The sequence below is a fragment of the Haplochromis burtoni genome, unplaced genomic scaffold (genome assembly GCF_018398535.1).
Source record: "Haplochromis burtoni strain Fernald_Lab_line unplaced genomic scaffold, NCSU_Asbu1 Contig_572, whole genome shotgun sequence".
Taxonomy (NCBI): Eukaryota; Metazoa; Chordata; class Actinopteri; order Cichliformes; family Cichlidae; genus Haplochromis; species Haplochromis burtoni.
The window spans coordinates 39,503-59,874 of NW_024582933.1; the positions used below are offsets into that span (position 1 = coordinate 39,503).

Sequence of the window (20,372 nt, forward strand, 5' to 3'; positions counted from 1 at the left end):
GGTATGAGTGTATTCACATTGCAGAGAAGCACTTATGGGATTATGAATGCCTGGATGCCTGCAGTTACCTGAATGAGCTGCAGGAATGGCAGAAGACTGCAAAGATGAACCAGACCCGATGCTGTCATCCTCTCCACAGCTGGGGTTCACATTTCTGTTCAGTTAAACCCAACCATGAGTCGTACGGCTTTAAATCTAGATACATTTATTTTGAATAAGTGTTGTAGTTTGACATTAAATGTTGTTTTACTCACAAATCCTAAAGCTGACTAATGATGATAAGAAAGAGAAAAATAAATCAGATAAACTCTGTGGAGAAGCTGATGGCTGGAGATTAATGGCACCCAAACCTGCCACATTTCATTTTAGCTTTACTTCTCTTCTCCTTTCAGGATGGGCGGTATCCCCGCCGTTAGCGGAAAAGGAGAAAGGCTTCTTCTCTTCATCGGAATCATCGACATCTTGCAGTCTTACAGGTGATCATCTTAGAAATCAGCCAAACGTCTGTATGATGCTGACACAGTGTTTTGTACTAAAACACCTTTAAGTTCATTAGGTTTATTCATGTTTGCCATGCCAACTTTGTTTTTGCAGGTTAATCAAGAAGCTGGAACACACGTGGAAGGCTTTGGTTCATGATGGGGTGAGTTTTTTAGCTTTTGGGTTTCTTTCCTGAGCTTCGACATTGTAAGAGGGTTTATTGGCACAAAATGTCAATTTTCTGTCAGCTTACCTGCCTGACTCATTATTTCTCCATCCACATGGCTAAACCTGTAAATCCACACCTATCCCAGACTAACCCTATAAAGTTACAGGGCAGTGTCACAGAGTGGTGAAGTTTTTTCTTTTTCTTTTATTTATTTAACCTTTATTTAACCAGGAGGATCCTATTGAGATTAAAAACCTGTTTCAAGGGAGACCTGGCCAAGATAGGCAGCAGCAAGTCTCTCACAGTTACTCAATTAAACACAGGCAGCAACAACACACGTGAAAAAAGAAATGAAAAATCAAATCAAATAAAGATAGAATTAAATAAAATTCAGTTAAAATGACAAACAATCTAATTGAAACTGTTGCTTGTTATGGACTTGGCCTCAGGGACTCTTAGTTTTGCTTTAAAAGCACTAAATGAAATCAAATTAATTCAGTTATTTTCCAGTTCTGCAGTTCATTCCAAGTCAAGGGTGCTAAATGGACAAAGGCTCTTTTGTGCATAGAAGTCTCAAACATTCTGCTGATTCGATAACATTGAGTCAATACAGAGCTTCAAGCCTCCTCTGGCATTAACATCAGCACAAAAATTGTCCACAGGGAGCTTCATGGCATGGGTTTCCACAGCTGAGAAGCTCCTGTACTGTGTAGCTGACTTGTAGTTTTGTCCTTTGTCCTGTGCTCATGATAGATTATCCCACATATACTCCAGAGTTCGCTTATGCAGGCCATCCGGGTATATCTTAGCCTTTAGCACACATCCCAAGAACGACACCATGGAGTTACATCTTCAGTCCACTCATATTTTAAAAGTTCAATAGCTCCGTAATTTCAACATTAATCTGTTGTTTATTGTATGTAAAGTGTTATTTATTAATTTATTTATAAAACCATAGGTATATCTCTCCTCCACTACCACTACTAAAACAACGTAACTCTGAGGAAAAACACTGTCCGTTGCTCATTCTGAAAAACATGTGGGCCTTAAAACTGTAATGCCGTAGAAACACTTTATTATTAGCAAATTGCAACCACATTCATTTAAGTAGCGTTATTTCCATAAACAGAGCCATTAAGATCAGCAGCTGCCTACACACAGTATTTTATATTTTGTTCTGCCAAGTCTGATTTTACAGGGAATCTGATACAGAAAGATTTACAGCACAAAACAGAAAATCAGTCCCATGAATCTCCCCGCCTCCTTTCTTTACTCCAAGCTCCCACTCCGAAACACCCTGACAAGCGAGACGTGTGGGAGAGCAAACAGCGTCCTGTTCGTCACTGTTGCTGACGACAATGGATCCTCAGCACGACCTCCGAGCCACACGCAACATTACATATTGAGCAACAGTGATGCTGAAACAAAAAAAGCTAATAACTGAGATTCTCTCTCTTCATTGCTTCCGCCGCCCCTACTGTCCTCTGTCTCAAACCAAACACCAAGTGTCATCTGTCAGTCTGCTGGTGTTGTCTTATCTCCGTCTGCTGAAACATAAATAATGAAGAGTTGGGTCTGTAGCCTCGTCTGACTGTGTTTCTGCGTGTCTGTAGCAGGTGTCGTTCACTCGTGTGGTTTGGCCCAGAGAGAAGAATTACTGAAATGGGTCACTGAAGAACACAGACAGTTTTAATCTACTGCGAGCACCAGTTTGATCATTTTATTCATGCACCATTTGTCTCATTAATCTCTCTGTCTCTCCCTCAGGACACTGTATCGGTCCACCGGCCAGGATTCTATGCCGACAGATTCTTGAAGTTCATGAGCACCACAGTTTTCAAGAAGAGCTCCTGTGAGTTTCATTTAAGAAGTTGCCATAGGTAGAGAGAAGGAGAGTGCCACACACTTTCAGTGTCGAGTCTTGATAGAAAAATCAGATACAGCAGCTGAAAGATTTTTTTAGTTCATATCATTTTAGGAAAATACATCTGTTGGATTTCTATTTGCTTTTATTTTCACTGCTTTTAAGCATTTTGTAAAGAGTACACAGGGGTATGTGTATGAGATTTTCAGCCTTGGTTAGCTAAGGTTAGATTTAAGCAGAGGGGGTTGTTAATCAGTTCTAGCTGCTTTGGTGCTAATAAAATTAAAAGCAGGCATACGGGAGGGGTAACAATGAGACGACCCCCAAAACGGGAATGGTTTTACAGGTGGACACCCCTGACATTTTATGCCCCCCTAGTCTTTTCTGACCGTTTCTGACTCTTGGGCCTGAGAGCCCTGTGCTCACTGCCTGGCAGTGTGCAGCCTGATTGGCAGAATTGGCAGGTCCACCTCTGGTGTCCTGTGATTTTCACAGATGAGAGCAGGTTCACCCTGAGCACATGTGATAGATGTGAAAGGGTCTGCGGAAGCCGTGGAGAATGTTAAACTGCCTGTTCGGGACGCCCTGTTTGGTGGTGGGTCAGTGATGGTCTGGGGAGGCATGTCCATGGAGGGAAATCCGTGATCCATGAGATCCAAGGAGATCTCCGTGGACACCATCCGTCACCTCCTTAGGACCGTACTCTAACACTGTCAGGCATGCATTCAAGCACTTGAGGTCTATACAAACTAATGAGCACCATTCTGAGTTGCTGCTATGAAATTTCATCATTTTTTTCACTTTGATTTTTGCGATGTCTTTGAATTCAGCCCTGTGTAGGTTGGTAATTTTCATTCCCATCATAGAATGTCACATCATTCTGTGGCAACATAACCCAGTGCCTATCAGTATAGATATCCAACGAGAATCTACCCCACTGAAATATGTGTTTTCAGACTGTTCCATGTTTTATAAGAGTTTACATTCATTTATATATGTTCAGAAATGGTGTATGTAGTCGCGATGTTTGCTTGAAATCCCAATTTCCTGTTTCTGCTAAACCCAAACAAATTCCTAACCTAAAATGATTTTCTCAGGAATTAAAAGGGAAAATAAAGAAACAATATAATGGTCACTAAAAACAAAAACAGAACAAGTTCCCGAAAAGGTCTTTAAAAAGTAAAAATTCATTTCAGACTTCAGATAGATAGATAGATAGATAGATAGATAGATAGATAGATAGATAGATAGATAGATAGATAGATAGATAGATAGATAGATACAGACAGAGAGATCATAAAAACTGTCACTTAAAGGCTGTGTATACTGTAAGCTAAATACCCCAAACTATTAACCCTCAACACAACACACAGGTTCATCACTGTAAATAAAAGCCTTATTGTAAATTATTCCTCAGCTTTGAAGTCCTCTCCGTCAAAGAAGGGTCGTGTGTCCTTGACGGTGCCCAAGTGTGGTGGTCCTGGTGCAGCTTGGTCAGCCAGCCAGCTGACCTCTGAGAGAGACGAGAATATCTACGACCTGAGAGGAGCTCGCAGCTTCCCAACGCTGGAGGACGAGGGTAAATACACTGCATGCTGTGTGTTATGATAAAATTAACAAAGATGGAACACGGTATATAGTTTTACAACAGCATATTCCATCCATCCATCCTTTCTCTACCATGTATATGTGGCTGGGTTGCGGGGGCAGTAGCCTAACAGAGAAACCCAAACTTCACTCTCCCCGAAAAAAAATCTTCGACTCATCCGGGGGAACACTGAGGTATTCCCAGGCTAGCTGACAGATATAATTTCTCCAGCGTGTCCTGTCTTTGCCCTGGGGCCTCCTCACAGTAGAACATGCTCAGAACACCTCGCCCAGGAGGCATCCAAGGAGGAAAATGCCAAAAAAAAAAAGATTGCTGACAGGTGCCAGCTCTCTCCAAGATAAACTGTAATGACTGTACCTGTGTCTGTCCACCAGGGAGACCAGATCTTCTTCCATGTACTCCTCCATCATTCGAGGAGGCCACTACAGCATCAATTGCCACTACGCTCTCCTCCACCACCTCTTTGTCCATTCCTGAGAGATCTCCCTCTGACACGGCCGAACACCCCCGCTATAGGTACTAACACACACACACACATCTTTTAAAACATTTATATATTAGATGGTCACAGGGAATCCATCTGTTCACTGCGCTTTTAATTATACATGAGCTTATAAATATTAAAGTTCATATATGGGACAGTTAACACTGTAATTAATGGATTTGTTATGCTTTAGTCTGAAATATAACTGGTTTTATTTCCAAACTCTTATTTCTTAAACTTAAGCTTAAAGTTGTGTTGTCAGAATTCACCAGTGTGAGCCTTAACGCATGTTGCTCTTACTGACTGTGTTTCCTCTGTCTTCAGGAGGCACACCCAGTCGCTTAGCCATGATGGGAGGTGAGTCTGAGTCCAGAGTCACAAAATGTATTAGCTTGTTTCACAAACACTCACTTGTTGTATGTTTTCATAGCATTAAACACTCCTGGGTGTGGTGGGTGGGTGGCAGAGAAAATCTGATGTCAGTGTGTTTATGACTAGGCCCGTTTTTCCTCCTCGTGTGTGTGTTTTGGCGTTTCATTTCCTCTGCGTGTTTTTCTTTTTATATGAGGCTGCTTGTGTTTTCAGGACCCAGGAGGAGCTGCGTGTGCGTGAGGAGGATCAGCAGACCATCACAGTGGAGGTGGAGCTGAAGAGACACGACAGTGAGCCCACCATCTCTGTTCCTCAGTCCTCACCTGAAATCAGGTACTCCAACAACACAAGGATAAACACTATGTAAACACAAGTCATCCTCAAACTTAGACTTAAAATTTGATGTTGGAGAGACGAATGCGCTTCTTGTCAGTTGATTTACAAGAACAAAATATCAGAAACACACTTGTAACCTGTGTATTCACATAACACTGAGTTTAATTAAATATCCTAAACCTGTGCCAACATCGACTTTTACATCGTTGGTCAGCCAGCTGCAAAACATGTTTAAGATTTTTCGATAGATACCAGGAACCTTTGGAGGAACTTTTGGTGGCACGTTTTACACCACAGACGTGCTAAAGGGGAAAGGAGCAAAAATGTGATTTACGTGACTCTGAACATGGCATGGTTGTTGGTGCTGGGACTTTCCCACACAAACATCTCTAAGGTTTGCAGAGAATGGTCCAAAAGAAGGGGTGCTTAGTACTAACTGAGCATCGTTTATATACCAAAGTCTACTTTTGCATTCTTGCTGACCGTGTCCATCTCTTTATGACCACAATGTGACCATCCTCTGATGGCTGCTTCAAGCATCGTGTCACAAAAATCATCTTTATCACCTGTTGAGAGAAAACAAGCAAAAAAAGAACATGTACTGTACTCAAATAGTCTCCACAGTAAACATATTTTGATGTGGTGGAACGGGAGATTTGCATCATGAACGTGCATCTGCAGCTATGGTGATGGTATCATGTCAATAGGGTTAGGGAATGTGTCCAAGCCAGCCCTAAGAAGGCATATCTAACAATGTGGCCTTTAAGTATATTTTTATTTTATCCACACTGGTTTATCCATCACATACACACATTAAAGGATGCATTGGGGTTCATTTAGAGTTCAGTGTCTTTCCCATGGACACATGCAAACTAGTGCAGCTTAGGGTTCATTATTTCATGGTTCCCATCTTTATTTTATCTGTTGGCCTCACCCAGAGTTAGGGGGCGGCACGAACCAATGCTTTGGTCTAAAGTGTATTCTTTAAGCAAGCGTTTCTCAGTACCTGTAAACGGACTAAGTATTTGTATACTTTAAAAAAATATCCTCATTTAAAATAGATAAAAACGATGTAATACAGCTGCCACCTGGCATGTTGCCATATTAGTCCCACAAAATGCTTAATGATGAATATTTTCCACCATGCACAAAACAGACCATTATGAATAAAAGAAACAAAGTCACAGCCTCTGTCCTTTTCACTGTAAACGACAGAAAGACGTGAAAGAAAGAGGCAGCTCTTATCATGCATGTGACCCAAATACAGAAAGAGCTAGAACGAGGCTCCTCTATTACTGCAATATGACTCAGTTTGACACCATACTATAAATAACCTGCTGCCTGTGTCTCAGCAGGACTTAGCCAGCTGTTAGGTAAACACACCTCACCTGTCTCACACACACACACACAGTGGAACACAGAGAAACACTGAAAGCAGCTTAACCCATTTCTTCATGAGGTCAGGGTTCTCTTGTTATGGGGAAATAAATGCTGCAGGTGAATTTAGGGGCATGCATCTATAGTAATTAGGTTATGAGAGAGTGCCCACATGCATACATAAGGAGTGTTTATCTCCTGTTTTTTTAAATGGGAACATGGTGCAGACACTAAATCCAAAAAACCCAAACATGGGGGAAACGATCAGAAAAAGTAGGGTAGTGGGTCGGGAAGGTTTCACGCCTGAGGCTACCGCCCATAAAGCTGCGATTATCCCACACTTTGTATATTTTAAAATGTTTCTGATTAACTAGATTGGATTGCATGTTAGTTTTAATTTCAAGGTGAAACAAAGAGAGTTAGAGCAACACTTTATGCCGCTCTGGATTTTGAAAACAAAAACTAAATAACTTTCATTTTTACAGACTTAAACAGACGTAATGTAAACACGCTGGAGTTTTCCTGGAGTCAGGTCAGTGGAGATTGGGGTGCGGTTGCCGAGGGAAGCCAACTGAATAATTGGGTTTGATGGTGAGAAGGCAGTGGCTAGACATAAGGCCTGGGGGTCTGGAAAGAGCTGGCGGGGAGGAAGGAAGGGGTGGCGAGAGCACCCGAGACGGTGATAGGCGAATGGATTAACTGCCTCAACGCTCCTCTGAGAAGCTGCTTCTAACATACCTGCAGCTTTGGAAATGGGTTGGATGGAGGTGAGAAGGCCGACATGAAGTGGAGAAATTGTATATTTAATTAGAAGATGAAAAGAAAAGATAAATATAAGGAGCAATTTGTGAAGAAGGCAGGCAGAAAAAACTGTGTAGTGAAAAATCTTGTGTAAAAAAAAAATTAATAAATAAATAAAAGGAAAGAGGTGGGGTGAAATGGGCTGAGACGAACTGAGTAAGGGAGCATCTTTTTGCATGGCAACAATCATCCCGTCCCTCCTCGTTTGTTCAGCCATTCAGTTCTTCCCTTGGAGATGCCAAGTCTCCTTTTTTTGCTTGCTTGGCCTGCTGCCGGGCTTTTCCTCTGGTGGAGCTAAACTCAAACACAGAAGCTGAGAAAGCAATGTGGATGTGCCTAAATCCTTCCTAATAGTCGATGATCTGGCCAGGAACAATAAAGGATTGTGGCAGCACACAGCCAGCTGGCAAATCTTTAAGCTTAAGCATCTAAACCACAAACACCCCCACCGCACATATACGCACAGCTGTTGAATTTTCTCTAATAGCTTGGTCCCACTCTTCTGCCCTGCTGCTGGAAAGTGGCTTATGGCAAGTGACCCAATTAATGGCTCTTAACGGCTGTGGGTCTGTGTGTAGGTGGATGTGCAGGCAGATTTGTTTCTGCTCTTGTTAAAATACATTAATACATAAAGTGAGGTGAATTGAACAGGATGCAACATTTTTATAAATACCTGAAACTGTGTGCTGCACTTTGACCACATAGTTACGCTCTTCCTGAATCAAAGTAATCCAGTTGTGCTTGTCTGCATACATATAAAAGAACTATTAACAGCTAATTTAATGCTGCCAATTGGAGACCCTCTCCCTGCATTCATTTTCTAACAATACAACATTCGTTTTTCCACAGTGACGTTCAGGAAGTAGCCGGCGCAGACGCTCTAGACGGTGCCGCAGCAGAACCTTCAGGCTCTTCGTCAGCACCTGAAGCTGCCTCCTCCGCATCCTCATCTGCCCTAGCTGCTTCCTCCTCCCCGGGGCCACCCGAAGAGGCCACATACAGCCCAAAGGAGGCGGTGGCGGTGGAAGCAGACAGGGCCAGCCAGGTGTCCGGTTCAGGGTGCACCAGTCAGGCTTCGGTTGATGACGACGACGATGTGCCAATCACAGATATCTACTTTGTAAGTACAAACATACCCTCGGACATGTGCAGCAAACACAAAGCAGCAGCTTTCATCACTTCTCTAATCTTTTAGTTTGGCTTTGTTTTTTTAGCCATCACATCATCACGTATATCCAGTCTGGGTCGGTGTATCTTAACTGAATAGACTGAATTGTTTGACGCTGTCCTACAGATGCGCTAACATGTAGACTACAGGAAAGGAGCGGAGGATCAGGCTGGTACGGGGAAAAGAGTGTGCGCAGCTCTTGTTTGCAGTGTGTGGTGCTTTCAGCTAATTGAAATGTTTTGGGAAACATTTTGCTTTCTTGCTGGAGGCAAGTTATAAGACTGATATCTGTTATCCTGTTTTTAATGCTCAGCTTAGTCTGTTGGCAGGTAGATTAGTGTTTAGATGTGAGAGTCGAGTCACTCTTCTCATCTACCTCTTAGCAAGAGGCATATTTCCCAAAATGTTTTCTTTAAACACAGGTGTGCGCTTTGGTTTGGAGTGTTTGCTGAGTGATATTAGAGTGATGTATACCTTCACTTGTTGCTCCTGTCTCAAATGATCTCGAGCCAACCTTCAGACACAAACTCACAGGATTTTTCTAAATAACATTTAAAGCTTTTTTTCCCCCCATTTTCATCTGCTCAGCCTCAGTACTGTCAGATAGTATTGTGCTAGCAGTCTACCCAAAAGCGTAGCTATAAATGAATGTATGAGCATCGGGTGAAGGAGAGCAGAGCTAGTGATCACAGTTACAGATAGAAACGTTCTCACTTGGCCTGTCAGGAATTAAACACCTTCTAATGTGGCTTTGAGAAACTTTAATGACCAACAGGTTAGTCTGTGAGCTCCCTCAGTAATTTAACAGCCTTCTCATCTACCCGGCTGTGGCTGACGCCCATTACAAGCTTCAAAAGCAGGAGATCCTCTCTCTGTGCACAGCAGCAGGGGGTCTGTAGCACTGCGTGACAAAAAGTGACACCACACACATCCTGAAGTGTAACTACAAAGAAGCATGCCACAGGCAGAGCGCTTAGAAGGGACTTCATGGAGTGGCAAAGAGCTTGTTGTTCTATTAGCTGCTGATGAAATGCCAACAACACAAACGACAGTATAAAAGGAGTACGGACAAGTGTGTTTAGACTGGATTTGTACCACAATACTCAGTTTAGCCTTTCGTCTTTTTGTGCTCTCCCCTCGCTCTGAAGAATAAATTGGATTTCTGCATGATTGCCCAAAAGGCTTGTTCCAATCTTAAACACTTCAGGTGCTGCTCCGGTTCATTCACACATGAAGAGCAAGACACATGTTTCGGAAATTATTTCTCAGAAGTTTCAAATGAAATTATTAACATGCTACAATCTGGAGCAGTGTTTAAATGCCTAATGTCTAAAATGAAATCAAAATTTATTTCTATAGCATAATAATTATTATTATTGAATTATAATACAACAAAGTTGACCAAAGTGCTTCACGGTCGGTCAGAGCAATAGCATAAGACAGAATAAAAACAGTTAAAAGGAGAGCAGGAAACAATATGGGTAAACAGCATAACTAGTCACAAAATAACAAACTAGTTTGAATCAAAACCCAGACAAAATAATAAGTTTTAAGATGCAATTTAAAAGACTGGATGGACTCCGAGGACGGAATATAAGGAGGGAGGTTATTCCAGAGTCTGGGTGCTACGATAGCAAAGGCCCGATCACCTCTGGACTTCAGATGAGACCTTGGTTGCGTCAGGAGCATTTGATTGGAAGATCTATGTCCTCTATAGGAATATACAAATGGAGGAGTTCACATAGACAACTGGGAGCCAAATTGTTTAGAATTTTAAAGGTAAATTGATACAATGCAAATTGGCTAAAACTGGTGTGATCATAATTTCTAGTGTCAGTTAAGAGACGCGCAGCTGGATTTTGAACTAACTGGAGCCGGTGACTAGAAGAATATGGGAGGCCCGAGTAGAGAAAATTACAGTAGTCCAATTTGGAAGTGATAAAAGCACGAATGAGCTTTTCAAGGTCCTTCAAGGGAAGGCATGGCTTTGCTTTAGATAGCTCAAGATCACACTCAGGCCTGTTGGGACTACAGAAAATATCCGTTTACATCACTCCTATAAAAATATCTCTTTAATCTGATTTCCTGCACATTTTGGTTTGCTTATTTTAACACGACCAAATTATGGGAACGGTTTTTACTCGAGAAAATCAATATGAATTAGATTTCAGTGCTTGTGAGATTTGTTCCGTCATTTCTGCAAGGAGGAGCGAATTGTGATGCATAAAAACCCAGTTTATCATCCCAAGACTCTGTTTAATAGTCTGTCAAGCTGCTGGAACAATTTAATGTTTTTAAATTGTAGATTTTCCAGAGATGGAAATTAAGTATATGTCTGAATTTTGAAGATTTGTCAGCATTTAAGCTTGTGTAGTTCCCCATTAAAAAACAGCACAGCTGCGAGACTGAAAAGAAGAGATTGATTGGGAGTTTAGTTTTTATGATTCACATCCGTACTCACATCATATGTTTGTTTCTCTTCTTTTGCTCACTCTCATTTCTGTTGCCTCTCATGTCCACCCCATTAACCCGTTACACCTCTTCGCTCAAACGTTCAGTTTTTTGCCATTCCCTTTCCACCTCACATCCTTTGTTTACTCCCTCCATGCGCTCTCTCTTATTTCACATGTTCTCATTATTGTGATTTTCTTCAGAAGCCATAATGAAAGTGGCGAGATGGTGTTGTTGTTGTATGCAAGCGGGAAATGAAAACAGAGGCGGCAGCCAAACACGTGAATCTAGCTGTGACCATCGACTTATCCAGTGTATCCGCACCTTTTCCATTTTCACCCCAGCATGCTTCCTTTTTTTATCGTCAGTGTTTTATTTTGAGTTTCCCTCCTCGCCCCGTGTCCCCCTCCACCCTATTTTCAGCTTTTCATCTGTCTTTGTTTGTCCATCTGTCATGTACCTCTGCTGTTGTCAGTTTCCTGATGGGAGGACCTGGGTGGTCTCTCCTTTCCGACAAAGGAGGAAATGCCAGTCTGGTCAGCCAGTAAGTGAGATATAAGTTAGACAGCAGTGGCCTTGTAACAGTAGCTGTTCCCGTTGTTAGGCTATACTTGATTGCAGTGTTGAGAGGAAACAAGGTTTTTTGGATTGTTGTGATTGTTGTGATTTATCAACTGATTGTGTTGTTTTGTGATCATGTTGAAACTAAAGAACAAAACCTGTTCACAGCAGGTTAAAAAAGTGACAGGAAGCTTCTTATTTGACAGTTTCTTTTATATTCATCTTCTTTTGAGTATTTGTTTCCTCACTCACTGACAGCTTGCTTTATTTCTCTTTGCACCTGTGTAGTTAGTGTGTTTATTGCAATGTGCTGAGCTTTGTGTGTGTGTAAATATACATGTGCAAGCGTGTGAGTGTGTGACATCCACCTCCATCCCTGTTACCTGTTGCCGTGTTGCAGCGGCTTCCCTATCTTAAAGGGCTGGTACCCCGAGAATGATAATGGCGAGACTTTTTAGTGACTCTAAACAACACTGAGTTCAAACGAACAACAACAACACATAAAACAAAAGGCATGTTTGCTTGTTGGAAAAGGGGAAAAAGACATCTTGTTCCCTTGCTTTTCTTTGACGAGGATGCTTTCTGTGTCTGTGTCTGAATGTCCCGGCATCCTGGCTACCCCCCCGCTCGCCATTCCCATCTCCTTCCTTCTCGCTCCTCATACTTCCCGCTTGGATGATTTAGCAGCTCATCCCTTGCTTTGCTCCCCAGGACTTAGTCCAAATGTTACAAAACACCAAGACATGTGATTCAGGCACACATCACTGAGGTTCATCTTTATATTTACATGTTTACAGCATTTTTTTTGGTTTGTTTTTGTATAAGATATTAACATCATGTTCAATTCAGCCAGGATGAACACATCCTTCCAAACACTTTCAACGTTCACACTCTCCAGTATGTCTCAACAACATTCCTCCTTAATGCATCCCTAATTTTCATTTCCTGTCTTGTCTTTTCTCCTGTGATCTCCTGTGTCTTTCTCTCCTGCCTGCCCCTGCTGCTTGTCTCTGTGCCTCTGGCCTTTCCTCTGTCCCTCTGGCCCCCTCTGCTGTGGTGGGTGTGTAAAAACAGCCTCCAGAGGACAGGACCTGGGTGTACTCTCCGCTACACTATGGCTCAGAGTCTAAGGCCCTGCCAGATGGGGATTGGGAAAGAGAGACAGTAAGTGAGATGCATCGGACTAAAATATGAAGCACAGAAAGTTTCCCCCAGAAGTGGAATGAAATTTGTTCGGGACCATGTTTGGGTTTGTTCTTAGGGAAGGATGAGCTGTAACGCTACACTCTGCACGAAGCTGCTACAGTAAATGTAGGCAAAGCTTCTCAGGTCCCAAAGTCCATTACTATTTCAAGAGTACGCTTGGTCTGCGTCCAGAAACCCACTCCTACATTACAGCATTCATTGTTCATTGACAAACGGGTGGAAATGGTCATCGACTGCCTCTGTGATCATTTAGTCCACGACCAGCCATCCCGCGTCCCTCCAACAACAAGCTGCTCAGACTTTAACACACACATCCATCGGCTCATGTGTCACCAGAGCGCCATGGCTCATTCTGCTTAAGCCGTTTAGACTAACCTGACAAGTTGCAATTTATTGAACATCAAAACCCGGTTTCTAGTTATTCAGTCAGTCGGAGGCAATGTGATGAGTTCTTTGAGTTTAGGAGGAACGAGTTTATTTTCTGGTTTAAGTTTAAATACTACCGAATTTAACAGTTATGAAAATTAGACAAATAAGTCACTCAAACTTATGCAAATTTAAAGTCAGAATGGCGTTTAGGTCACTTTAGTTTGTGTTTGTTAACTTTACGAGGTGTTTGTGAGCCAGTCTACTTTGTTAATGTCGCTTTAATGCAAAAGCGACAATAATCTGTTTTTCCCCAACTCATTTTGTTTTTCCATCTGCTTCTCACGCTAGACCTTTCTTTACTAAGTAGCCCCCCCCAAAAAAAATGACAAAACATAAACAAATCTACTATTTAACAACAAAAAAAGGCAGAAAACAAAAATCAACAGCTCATACAACACAGAGCTCCACTTTCTTATTGTAAACGTAAGATGTCAATATAATTTGGCCAATTACACTCCATCAGTGTGACATCATCGTGTGACTAGAGTCATGTGACTGAAAATGCAGCATCATTGTCTAATGAAGAGCAGCAATGCTCGAATGACAGATTTTGACCCCATCAGCTGCATATAAAGCCTCAGTCATACCTAGAGCCTAAAGACCAGTCAGCGAATCCCTGGCAACAAGCAGTCGCTAGGGAAAATTCAGCTCAGTTCAATTCAGTTTAACAGTCTGCCAAAAATGTTTATCCCCAATCAGTTGATGAGGGGTTGCTGAAGGTTGCTAGCACTAAGTGAAATAAGGTGTTGCACTGAAAACTGTGTGATTGCGTCGATCATTAGCAGATTCCAGAAATCACCTGTAGTTTGCAGCGAAGACGCCGGCATGTGTGAAAACAGTCGCCAACTGCTCGCCGAGTGGTCGTGAAACTGCGAAAAGTCCGATGCAAGACGGAAATGGAGACTGTTTGTTGTCAAAGTTGCACATTTGGAAGCATTTTGTTTGTAGCAATATGAAGCAATTTTTAAACTGAAGGCGAACGTTCTCCGTTTCTCGTTTTTTCAAATTTCACTCGTGCTCAGCTTCACAATTTACATGCAAGTGAGCGTCTCCTATGCAAACTATGGGCAACCATGGCAATCTACTACCAACCACAGCAATCACAAGGAGGTTTTCAGTATCCTCTTCGCTGCAGATTTCACCTTCCAGCAGCCAGTCACCAACCGGTCATAATTATAATAATCCAGAAAGGTTATGTCATTGGTAAACAAACAAACTAACAAAAAAACATCGCATACAAAGTTGTACGTCAGCTGGTGAGGAACATGAGCTAAAGAGTAGAAAGTGTTCATAGTTTGATTGGGATTGTTTAGACAGTCCAGGTAAAAAAGTGTGGTTTCTAGAAGATACAAGAAATATTTACTATATGTGGGATTATTGCTGGAAAATCAGACTAATCAGACGGCCGTAGCCTGTAAAAAGTATTTTTTATTTTTTTTTATACCTGCCTTTACCTGCTGTTAAGGAACTCTGCCTGAGCTCACTGTCCTGGCTTCCTGTTTGCTTTTCATCTGTAGCTGCACTTTGATTTGATGGCTCGGTGTTTATTTATCATTTCCAAATAATTAATGAGAGTTTACAGGCTGTACACCCAGGGGGGAAATGAAACATTTTCACTCTTCTGAATGCATTAACTCAGTCTGTCTGTCTCCCACAGTAAATCCTGTTTTCTGGCAGACAGGAGTGAACGTCTCAGCGGAGAGGACTCATCAGTCTGAAGTCCAGACCTCAGTGGCAGCAGCGCGATCTCTGTCTGAACCAGGATTTAAAAACATGCATACAGAAACACACTGAGAGGGAAAAGTGACTGTACCAGAGTACCAGAGGGAGAAAAAACCCTGACAGTGATGATATCACTGGTTTGCAACCATCCCTGCCTTTCACCCTTTGACAAATGAAATTTATTACATCAGTTTAATAAATAATTGTATGTGTGACATAGTGCGCATAAGGCTGTATGTAGTCTTGTATGTTTGACACACCCAAAAGACCACGATAACCTACTTTTTGTTCTGTTTCACACTAACACAGCCCTCCAACCGACTCTTTCCCGACGAATCTCTGAAAGTCATTTTTATTCGTGATATCCTTTATGTTGCAAAGCGGTCACACATACTAGCCAGCAGACATCTCCTGGGTTCTGTGATCAAACAAAACCACAAGAAGCTCATTAAAACATTGATCCATGACACAAATACGGGTTAAAAAAATGCTAAATTGAGTGGATGCTCCTTATAGAAATTTACCTGTAAGTTTTAAAGTATTAAAGTTTTCCATTTTTAAGCAACTGTTCATCTTTTGTAGCGAGGCATTAATGAAGCTATATTAATGCTACTACTGCCTTCGGTTCTCAATAAAGAAAATGAATGGCACATCCAAAACTAGGAGCATATAAAGTAGTTTCTCCCAGTAAGGAAACCTAATTTGAAGAAAAATGAAATTAAAATCGTTAATCTCAAAATTATCTCCAGTGCAGTTACCTTAGACTGGAACATATCAGTCATCCTGTGACTGCACTGGCTGCTGTGTTTCCAACCAGTTCGAAGGAAATCTCCAGCTCAGTGGTTGTAATTGCTGCCAGTATGGTGCCCATTTCCACTATGCCGCTGCTGTTGAAGTTAATTAGCTGTGTCTGCTTTTCCATGATAATCTTACCAGAGGTCATCATCACAAAATTCAGAACAGTTTGATGCTAAAAGATTTTTGCAAAACCAAGTGTGCAAAGTACGTCTTACTAGGCAGCCACCATAGCCTAACATAACTCGGATAAATAGAGCTTTTTCTTCTTTTTTCCCCCTGAGTCAGTGGATTACTCTTCTGTATCCCGTGATGTTGGAGGGCTCTGTGCTCGCAGTACAGGAGTTGCAGTGAAAACCACTTTAAGCCAATCAAAGCAGAACATCCAGATATCTCTGTCATCCTTTAAAGTAGTGAAAATATGCAGTTTAACTTTAAAAAAGGCAAAAACATATTCATCTACAGCATTATTAAAACTTAAGTCCTGTTGTTATATTTTCATTTCTAAACTTTTCTTCAGCTGTTTTTACTACTGTGAACTTTTATTTATTTGTCTGTTTGTATTTGATTGTAATATTCACGACTGGTACTTTTCACTCATTTTTTTTTTTTTTTAAATCTATTTGCATCCAAAGACTTTTAGTTTTTGTTTTGCTCATTTTCTTCACTGCGGTATTTTGTTCTCTTTTTCATGTGTTGTCTAATTCAGTGTTGTTTTCCACTACACCACATGTTGTTCCAATATCTGAGGGTGATGACTCTTGCCTTCAAAATAGAAGGCGTCAATTACAACACTAAGGCAGCAGACATTGTCATTAGAGTAATTTTCATGTCTACACAATGTCTTCCAGTGTTGCCCTGCTTTCGGATCGACGCACAGGGATCATTTGTAACAGTAGAATCGGCATATCTTTTTCTACATCACCTCCTCACGTCAAGAAATCGGGGATTCTTTCCAATGTTTGTAGATGTAGAGCACCAGTTGTAGTGTTTGCGGTCGATATCGTAGCTGTTACCTGTATATTCCAGTGAACGCAGTGCGTGTTGGCTTGGTGAGACACAGCAGTTTGTGAATGGGTTGAACGTCGTTTGCACTCATTAAAAGGACCTGAAGACGAACTAGTGGTAGAGGCCAAATAAACACTCGTCACATTATCCAGAAGTCATATTTTCGAGTTCTTAGATAAGAGTCTCTGCTCACACATGCTGATATTTGGACAGTATTTATTTTAGGATTGTGTGTTTGTGTGTGTGTGTGTGTGCACATGTGTCTGTGACATCAATCACAGTCATTGTACATTTAGTGTTTACTGTAGTCTCTCTGTGGCTGACATCTTAAAGACTTAAAGATTTGGAGGTTTTTGGGTTTTTTAAACTAACTACAGGCAGTTTCTTCGGTTCGTTGGTACCTTTTTACGTGTGTTTGTGTGTAAGGGAGGTTACATCAATGTCAGGTGTTGTAAAATAAGAATCGGTTTGTTCTCATGACGTGCAGTGGCCAGTTGTAATCAGTTTGCTGTTGTTCATCAGATGAAGACCATAGCAGCAATATTTTGTACAGTTTAGCTTTTACGTTAATTGCCTTATTAGGAAATTTTACATATAGGTCTGTTGTTTATATTTTTTTCCACTTGTGCTGTAATATTTATTTTTCTTTCTCATAGTTGTGCTCCTGAGAATGTGTACATAAAACTATAAATACATATATAAAGATATACAAATATATTTTCCATTTGAATCGGGAAAATATTATTTTTGTTTGGTTTCATTTTTGCTGCTGGGCAAGAAATGATTGCAATCTACATGATTTTACTGTACCATATTCTTCAGTGTGTTTATTGAGATGCAGCTGCTGTATATTTATGGTTTGCAAACCACGGCTGTGTCTTTGTATGATATCCAAAACCGAAAGATTTGTGGGGTTTAATGTACATGCAGATCAATAGGGATTCTTCCAACTGTTCAGCTGTGTTGTGTGTGTTTTCAAATCCCTGTGTGCCCTCATCCAATAGGAAGAGTCCTTTACAGAGACATAGCATGATATCAAAATGAATATGCATATCAGAAATGTGTATTTATGTATATCTGTGTAAATTCATCTATTTATACATGAGGATAAATAGATGACTGTGTGTGCGTGTGTTTGGACTCAATCAGAATGAATACGAAATAAAGCAGTTCTATGAATTGTTGTCCATGGAGATGATGTGTTTTAGTTGGTTCTTTGTTGGGTGGTTTTTCTTCTTTTGGCGGCTCTGTTTGACTACATTGGATCATCTGCCTCCATGTCACCATAACCATAGCATCCACCTCTGTAACACCAACCCTCTACATGTCCTCCTTCATCCGTGAAGCTTCTCTGAGGTCTTCCTCTTTTCCTCCTGCCGGTCAGCTCCATATTCAACATCCTTCATCCAATATGTCCTCTATTGCACACGTCCGTACCATCTCAGCCTCGTCTCTCTAACTTTGTCTCCAAACACCTCAACCTGAGTTGTCCCTCTGGTCTAACTTCTAATCCTGTTCATCCTGGTCCCTCCCGATAAAATCATGACATTTTTACCATCTCCAACACGGCCTCCTGTCTTTTGTCAGTGTCACCACCTCTGTCTACCATCTTGTAAACCTTCTCTTTCACTCTAACTGCTATCCTTCTGTCACAAATAAATCCTGACACTCATCTCCACCCTGCCTGCACCCTTTTTTTCACTTCTCTGCTTTGGATTATTAACCCCAGGTATTTAAACTCAATTATCTACACTACCTCTACTCCTTGCATCTTCACTCTTACTCCCATCTCCCTTATTTACATTTATTCTGTCTTGCTTCTACTGCCTTCCATTCCTCTTTAGGGCAAACATCCACCTTTCCTGAAACTCTTCCACCTCTCTGGTGTCACTGTCATCTACGAACATCATCGTCCACAGAAACTCTTGCCTGACCTCGTCTGTCAACTTGTCCATTGCCACCACAAACAAGAGGGGCCTCAGAGCTGATCCCTGAAGTAATCCCACCCCCACGTGGAACCCATCTGTCATTCCTACAGTGCACCTCAACATGCCCTGCATTAGCTTCTCTGACAGTCCTGGCAAAATAATCATGTGACATGGAAGCGAAACTTTGAACATGGCCACTGGAGAAACTTACCACATAAACCTCTGTGTCTGACTCCACAAATCATTAGTAAGTAATAAAGTACTTCAGACTTAAGGAGTCAAAAACATTTTAATTCATGGGTCACATGCTGCCCAGTTTGACCTCCAAGTAACTTTTATCTTAACCTATTTAAAAAACATGCCAAACTTGTCACTGAAAACAATATCCTGTGAACAGTCCATTTATATAAACTGATGATGAACTGCCTCTCTTAAGAAAAACATGTCTCAGCTTTACGACTGGAAACAGTGATGATTCAAAGAAATGCACTGGCATGACTCCTTGGCTTAAACACCATATTTCTGCTTGGTAGTAAAAAGACTATGTGTAATGTCTTTGTCAGTAACAAGGCGGTAAACCGAACAATGACTCAGACCTCTGGCTCAGATAAAACAGTTGTTAGCAGCACAATGTTTCCTTTGCAATATTTACATTGTAAAAAGTCATTCACCCGGCCATGCAAATCCTTTAGTGGCTTGGTTCTGATCAGTGGACAAAGTGTTTGAGAACTCCTGCATGAGGCCACAAAACATATAGGGAAACCTGAAATGTGACCCGTCCAGCATCTAGAGTATTGTCTATGTCAGATTTATTTTTACAACTTAAAGGCATTTCACCTCTCATCCGAATGGCCTCTTCAGTTCTAAAAGCTGAATGGAAGTCTCACATTATTAATTCTGTAAGCATGGCAGGGGTTGTTGTTTTTGTAGAGTGCTATAAATATGGCCACTTGGTGGTGCCACTTCAAAGGTTTATCAGAGGAAACAACCAAAATATGTTTTAAATAACTAAAGTAAATCTAAGAAGCTGATATTTTGCTCTGGATTACAATGGACAGGCTAAGCTTTAACATCATTGAGATTGTTTTCCTAAGGTCATGAGAATGGCTGTAGGACTGCAGGAGAGGCTGTAAATTTGCACATGCAAAAGCAGAAAGCTGGAAAGCCACATGATCTCATTCGAGATAATCCCTTTAACCTCTTTAGCCCAGCCCTTTAAATATAATGTATCTGTAGAACATTATCTCTGCCACAGGCAATGACCACAGACATACAGACACACCTGAGTGTAATCTCAAATCGAGCTTTTTCTCTAATTGTAAGAACAAGAAAAATTGCATCACCAGATGCCTGTGTTGGCCCAGGCACATCCTTTCGGGTACAATTAAACCATTTCTGACCAGGGTATTATAGTAACCTACAACTATAATGATGTAAATGAAAAAGATAAAAGATAAAGATAGATAGAATATGAACATGGTATAACAATAATAGATGGTATATCCTGCTTTTCTAGCACAGTGTAGTATAGTCTTTCCGTCTTGGTGTATATTGTGCAATACTTTTTACTTCAAAAAGTGTGTGTGTGTGTGTGTGTGTGTGTGTGTGTGTG

The 20,372-nt window shown here is 41.2% G+C and overlaps 1 protein-coding gene across 3 annotated transcripts in view; it reads left to right on the top strand.

Annotated features, from left to right (window-relative positions):
* LOC102309822 (phosphatidylinositol 4-phosphate 5-kinase type-1 gamma) overlaps positions 1-18,027 on the top strand; it is a 52,946-nt gene extending 34,919 nt beyond the window's left edge. The window contains exons 9-19 of one of the 3 annotated variants that reach the window (XM_005948110.3): positions 393-476; positions 595-643; positions 2,417-2,501; positions 3,931-4,092; positions 4,497-4,638; positions 4,931-4,963; positions 5,192-5,311; positions 8,342-8,612; positions 11,587-11,655; positions 12,747-12,836; positions 14,965-18,027. In XM_005948110.3, coding sequence (XP_005948172.1) covers positions 393-476; positions 595-643; positions 2,417-2,501; positions 3,931-4,092; positions 4,497-4,638; positions 4,931-4,963; positions 5,192-5,311; positions 8,342-8,612; positions 11,587-11,655; positions 12,747-12,836; positions 14,965-14,967 — 1,108 coding nt within the window. In that variant the 3' untranslated portion in view covers positions 14,968-18,027. The remainder of the gene's footprint in view (positions 1-392; positions 477-594; positions 644-2,416; positions 2,502-3,930; positions 4,093-4,496; positions 4,639-4,930; positions 4,964-5,191; positions 5,312-8,341; positions 8,613-11,586; positions 11,656-12,746; positions 12,837-14,964) is intronic. The other 2 variants (XM_005948111.3, XM_005948112.3) reach the window with 2 other exon arrangements.
* The last annotated feature ends 2,345 nt before the right edge of the window (positions 18,028-20,372 follow it).